The sequence below is a fragment of the Myotis davidii genome, unplaced genomic scaffold (genome assembly GCF_000327345.1).
Source record: "Myotis davidii unplaced genomic scaffold, ASM32734v1 scaffold38, whole genome shotgun sequence".
Taxonomy (NCBI): Eukaryota; Metazoa; Chordata; class Mammalia; order Chiroptera; family Vespertilionidae; genus Myotis; species Myotis davidii.
Window position 1 is genome coordinate 6665564 of NW_006291383.1, and position 6703 is coordinate 6672266.

Below are 6703 nucleotides of genomic sequence, written 5' to 3' on the forward strand. Positions count from 1 at the left end.
ACTTCCTGGCTTAGAGCATCCTTCTGCTTCACTCTCTCTTCCTCCCAGTGCCTGCACTTGAGTCCTATCCCTTACCAGCCTGACAGACCCTGCTTCTCTGGTTCAGCCCTCGCTAGCCTGGCCCTTCTATAGTTACTCCCAGTCTGACAGCCCCAAATTCTTTCCCCTTCCACAACTTTCTGGTTATCTGGCCCTGACCACCAGCCCCTGCCAACCTGAATAGACTGTACCCCACCTGGAGGGAGGGGTGTGAGGTGACAATAGGAAACCTTATGGGCATCAAAAGTCAAAGCTGCAAATTAAAACTTTTTTCCCCCCAGAGGGAGTAGCCCTGTAATCAGGAGGTAGCAGGGAGAGGGGTGGGAAGATGTGTCCTGGTAGATACCAGTCTGAACCAGCTCCATTATTCAGGGTCAGGAGTGCCAGTTCTGTCCCCGCATTGCCCTGATTCACTGTGCGACAATGGGCACACGTACCCTTGGCTTCCCCTTCCAGCTCAACTGGGAATGCCTATCTCTCCCAACCTAGAGATTGGAAACGCCTGTTTTCTCCTGGCCCCATATAAATGCATTTATCAAAACCTGTGTTTACAATGTCTGTAAACCCTATGAGGGTGGGATCATGACTGTTTTGTTCACCATTCAACCCAGTGCTAAGCATTCAATAAACATTGTTGAATGAATAAATGAATGAGAAAGAAGATCTCAGGATGAAAGAATGGCAGCAGAGGGAGTTCTCAAAACTCAGGGAGTACCATGGTGAGTAAATACAGACTCTGCCCTAATCTGTACAGAAATCCAGGCGAGACCCCAGTCACCTGAGTTGCTGGGAACCTATACCTTATGCCAAGGTCGTGCACTAAGGTTCCAAGGAACTTGCCATCATACCTGTGTGGTCATTACAATGCCATGTCTCCAAGCACTGCTTCAAAGCCCAAGCCTCCTTTGGCACAGCTGGACCAGCCTGCTGGCTAACGTGGCCTCCTATGTTCTCAACCTGGTAGTGCTACCTTGTGGCATTGCCCCATCCTCTTATCCAGAACCATGGTTTGCCCAGCTAGCTTCTAGCCTGGCACACCCTAGAATCAAGTGTTAGGCACCCCAGCAAATCCTGTGGCAAACAGAGCTAGGTGCCCAGCTGACGTGGATCAGTGGTTGAGTGTTGATCAATGAATCAGGAGGTCACAGTTCAATTCCCGGTCAGGGCACATACCTGGGTTGTGGGCTTGATCTCCATTGTGGGGTGTGCAGGAGGCAGATGATCAATCATTCTCTCTCATCCTTGATGTTTCTAACTCTCTCTCCCTTCCTCTCTGAAATCAATAAATATATATTTTTTAAAAGAACACAGAGCTAGGGGATAACCACTCCAAGTTTGGAGTAATACTGTCTTTCCTCTCTTCTGAACTCCAGGCCCAGGTGTTCCTCTCTATTCCAGGCATTCGCTTCCAGATGTCCTGCAAGTACCTCACCTTCAGCATGTTCTATACTGAACTCATCATCTCTTCCCCATATACCTGCTCTTCTCCCAATGTCATTCTCAATGAATAATACTGCCTTTCATCCAGTCTCCAAGGTAGAAGCTCAGGAGCTACCCATCATCCCCCCCTCTTCTTCTTACTTCCAAATGGCGATCAAATGCTCTTTGTCCCCCTCCTAAGTATCTTTCAAATTCCATCACACCATTCCTGTCATCACCACTGTAGACTAAGCCATTATTCTTTCTTATCTGTATTGCCCATAGGCTTTTAGCTATTCTTTCTGCCTCCCACCCAATCCCAATCCATGCACTTCATATACATACTTATATATACATATATATGTTATTTTTTATTGATTTCAGAGAGAAAGGGAGAGGGAGAGATGGAAACGTCAACGATGAGAGAGAATCATAGATCGGCTGCCTCCTACATGCCCCCCACTGGGGATCAAGCCCGCAACCTGGGCATGTGCCCTGGCTGGGAATCGAACCATAACCTCTTGGTTCATAGGTCAACACTCAACCACTGAGCCATGCCGGCCTGGCCCACCCTGCACTTCTGATCATGTCACTCCTGGAGAGGGTTCAACAATCTAGTGATTCTCCCCTTCAGGGAATAAGCAACCCAGAAAGGACCTCAGTCTCCAGCCAAGACCTCTCTCCTTAGCTCTAGATTTGTCAAGTCAACTCTATTCAGGGTTCTTTTGTCATAAACTCGGCTAAAATTGAGCTACATCTAAAAAGAAAATTTTACTAGGTAGCATAACTGAAAAGTGCAGGGGTATGGGGCTTTAGTTATAGCTGCGTGGAGGTGCCTAAAACGGAATGGGCTTTACTCCATTTTTTGCTTTGTTTTCCTTTTTATGGGCTTCTTCTTCAGAAAGCTTTCCATTTTGTCAGGACAAGTTGCCCCCAGCAACAACAGGCTTACATCTTATTACCTTAGTAACCTAAATAGAAAGACAGCTTTTCCAATAGTTCCAGCAAAAAAGCAAAGATTGAACCTAATTGACCTGGCACTGATCACATGCCTGTCCCTGAACCAATCACTGTAGAGGTGCCTATTCTGATTGGCTAGGCCTAGGTCATATACTTACTCTAGTCAGTAATGAGAGAATGAGGCATGAGAAGGGAAATAGTATTGTTTAAAAGAAAATGGAATGGGGAATGGTATCTAAGCAGATAAAAATTAGATGGCTACTAGGTCTGCTGCCTCCAGACAATTCCCGCTGGTTTTTCACAAACTCAGAATAGCTAAAATTAAACTCATCTTTCTCCCAAAAGACTTGTGTATTCTGCTCCCCAAACTAACCTTTTACACAGTGTCCTGCTGTTCCTTTTACATATCAGTAAAACCAATGGTATTATTGCCTCAATACTTACACAGTAGGGTACTCAATAAATATTTTTGTTGAATAAATCAATAACTTAATAATTGATGAAATTAAAAAATCTCGAGTAGCTCCATCTCTGATATCACCTTCATCTCCTGGTTTCTCATACCTGATTGGAGATAACAGATTTAAGGGCAAGTACCTGGAAATATCAACTAAAATTGCCTTGTAAGGTTGGTTTTTGAGGGGGAAAATGGCTCTTGATGACCTGTGGAGCAATGAAAAGGTGGTTTTTGAGTTACACAGACTCTTGGTTCCACCATTTACTTATAACCTTAAGCAGGCAGTATCACTTTTCTTGGCTCCAGTTTCCTCATCTTTAAAATGGAGAGAATGGGTCTATCTTATAAGGTTATGGGAACATTTCAATGAGGAAATGTCTGTAAAGTGCCTGGTAATGCAGTCAGTCTCAATAAATATAAGTTCCAAACTCTTTCCTGAGTTCTTTTGAAACCTCTAGGTGCCAAAGAGAGTTCTGTGCCCAGAGTAGGTGTTTAACATCTGTTCAATGAATTCCAATTTTATTTACAGATTCTGGTACTGAGCATTAGACGGAAGCACAATCAACTGAAACAGCTTTCCGGAAGACAATCTTCCTTTTTAAATAAAAATTTAAAAACAAATTACATGTTCATGGTAAAAATAAATAAACAAACAAATGAATAAAGAAGGAATAGTGAGGAAAAGTTCCCTTCTCCATTGTTGTCTTCCTCTAATTTTTCCTTTTTATTTAAAGATATATGTATTAATTAAAATAAAATTTCAAACAAAATATTCTCCCACCCCACCTTTAGGATCTTTTCCCAAAAGTAATGACTGTAAATAATTTATAAGAAATATATCAGACATACGGAGGCAGAGTCTCTGGGGAGGGCATGAGAACTGGTATTTTAGCAATGACCACTAGGTCAAGGAGTTTAAGTTTTTATCATGTTGGCATTGGTGAACCAATTTTAAATAGGAAAATATACCAGTCAATTTTTTTTTCCCCACCAGAAGTGTAGAACCTTCCAATTCACTTTGAGGGGCACAGTGACAGCCCCCAAAGGCGACAAGATTCACTGCTGTTAGCACCTGTTTCAGCTGCTGCTACAGCGAACAGCAGTTCTTGGGTTTAGGTGCTTGAACCAGTCAATTTTTAATATTATCCCACAGACTTTTAAAGAGGTTATACTCCTAGTACACAGTAGTAGGTGCTCAAAAATATATTTATTGAATGAATGCACTTTTATTTTTTAATATGTTTTTATTGTTGATATTATTACAAATATTTCCCATTCTCCCCTCTTTCCCCCTCCTTCCAGCCCTCCCCACTCCCCTCCATGGGATGAATGCACTTTTAAAAAACACATTGTGAGTACAGCAAGGTATTAAGGTACCAAGCTAAGGACCTTTAGGACATTTAGAAGCCTGGGTTCAAGGCTGTTAGCACCCAGGAGAGGGAACTATGGGATAGAAGAGGGTCTCTCTGTGTTGCCCAAGGATGAAAAAGAATGGAAATAACTTTGAGTGAGCACTTATGGGGTGTTTTGTATACATCGCTTCATGGAATCTCTATACTCACCCGACCAGTTAGGGATTAGTTCCATTATTAGGATGCAGAAAGTGAAACTTATAATTTGAAGTGACGTAGCCATAGTAACTCAGCAAGTGAAGTGGCTTTCAAGTCTTTCTGCCTCCACTCCTACATCCTCAGATCCATTCTCCAGATAGCAGCCAGAGGGATGGTTTTTTGTTTGTTTGTTTTTAAATAATGTTTTTTATTGATTTTAGAGAGGAAGGGAGAGGGAGAGAAACATGGATCGGCTGCCTCCTGCACCCCTACTGGGGATTGAGCCTGAAAACCTGGGCATGTGCCCTTGCCTGGGAATCAGACCGGTGACCTCTTGGCGCATGGGAGGACACTCACCTACCAAGCGACAATGACCAGGGCCAGAGGGATCTCTTTAAAGCATAAAACTGATGGCTTCACATTCTCTTTTAAAACTCTTCAATGACCTCCCATGGCTGTTGGGGTAAAATCCAGGCTTTTGCCGAAACCGGTTTGGCTCAGTGGATAGAGCATCGGCCTGCGGACTGAAGGGTCCCAGGTTCGATTCTAGTCAAGGGCATGTACCTGGGTTGCGGGCACATCCCCAGTAAGAGATGTGCGGGAGGCTGCTGATCGATGTCTCTCTCTCATCGATGTTTCTAACTCTCTATCTCTCTCCCTTCCTCTCTGTAAAAAATCAATAAAATATATTTAAAATAAAATAAAATCCAGGCTTTTCACTAAGCCAAGGCCCAGTGATCTGGCCTAGCCTCCACCCCACTGCTCACTACACTGGAACCACACAGGGCTTGGTTAATTTTTTTTCTAATGTGCCATTTCATTCCTGCCGTAGGGCCTTTGCACCTGCTGTTCCTTCTTTCTGGAACACTACGTACTCACCACTTGCTCCTTCTCATCCTTCAGTTCTTAGCTTAAAAGTCACTTCTAAGCTAAGAGGCTGCTGATGGAGCTGTGGCTGATTTTCCCAGCTAAGCAGCCCCCAACACACACCGCTGTTGTCTTATTTCATCCTTTTTATTCATAGCACCTGCCCCAACTTGTAATTATATACTCATCTGTTTATTTGTTTATTAGCTTCTTTCTCCACTGATTTGTGAACCCCAGAGGGCGGGAACTGTCTGTACCTTTCCCCTAGCATCTAACATAGGGCCAGAAACATAGCAGATCCTCCATATTTGTTGAATGAATGAATGAATGAATGAATGAATGAATGAATGAAGCAAGGTTGGAAGCCAAGGTCTATCCACTCAGTTTCGGTAACTAGAAGGCTGGGCCCAGCTCTGGGAGTATCTGGTTTCCAGGGAGGGTCCAACTCCCGCCTCTTCAGGAAGTGTTCCCAGTCCTGGGTCCTGGGTGCTCGGGAAATTTGGCCCAGGGGCAGTAATCCAGCTGCCCAGCTGCCCTGCTGGTGGTCCCTGTCTCTTCCCAGCCCCCACTGCCAACCTCACCCGCCCTGGGGTGCGTGGGGGTAGGTAGACGCTGGTGCTGTATATTGGCGTTTGTTTGACGGGAGTGCGGAGAGAGGGGACAGGATATAACTCCGACTGGAGGGCGGCAGGGCGGGGTAAGAGACTTCCAGCCTGACACCCGCCTCCCACCTCTCACTCCCACCTCCACCCCTCGCCACCCGCAGACCCGGACTCCTTCCTGAAGTCAGCGCGCCTGCAGCGGCTGCCGTCGTCATCATCAGAGATGGGGAGCCAGGACGGGTCGCCTTTACGAGAGACCCGCAAAGACCCGTTCTCCGCAGCAGCCGCGGAGTGCTCTTGCCGCCAGGACGGGCTCACGGTCATTGTCACAGCCTGCCTCACCTTTGCTACGGGTGTCACTGTGGCGCTCATTATGCAGATCTATTTCGGGGACCCTCAGGTGAGAAGTCGCTTGGGAAGACCGTGGGAACTGGGGACTGGCTGAGTGGTGGAAGTGGGCCGGGAATTGAAAAGGGGGAGGAAGGTCCCAAAGCGGGGGGTGGTGGCTCGGGGCATGAGGGGGACAGAGCAAGGAAGGGACTGATCAGATTGGAGGCACTTGAGGTAAATGAGGGAAAAGAAGGTAAATAGCGGAGAATCAAGGGGGCAAGAGGACAGGGCTCCCACCAGCAGCCCCCCACCCCCACCCCCGTGGAGGTTCTGGGGTTGGAGGTACCCTAGGGAAGCAGGGGGCTCCTACTGTCCCCAACTAGCCCCTTTCCTCTCCCAGATCTTGCACCAGGGCGCCGTGGTGACCGATGCTGCTCGTTGTACATCACTGGGCATCGAGGTGCTCAGTAAACATGGAT

General features: G+C 46.2%; 1 protein-coding gene across 1 annotated transcript in view; it reads left to right on the plus strand.

Annotated features, from left to right (window-relative positions):
• Window positions 1-6057: 6057 nt before the first annotated feature.
• Window positions 6058-6703, plus strand: part of GGT7 (gamma-glutamyltransferase 7) — a 15331-nt gene continuing 14685 nt past the window's right edge. Inside the window, exons 1-2 of the mRNA XM_006764575.2 lie at window positions 6058-6294; window positions 6625-6697. Of these exons, the coding sequence (XP_006764638.1) occupies window positions 6118-6294; window positions 6625-6697 (250 nt within the window). The 5' untranslated portion in view covers window positions 6058-6117. The remainder of the gene's footprint in view (window positions 6295-6624; window positions 6698-6703) is intronic.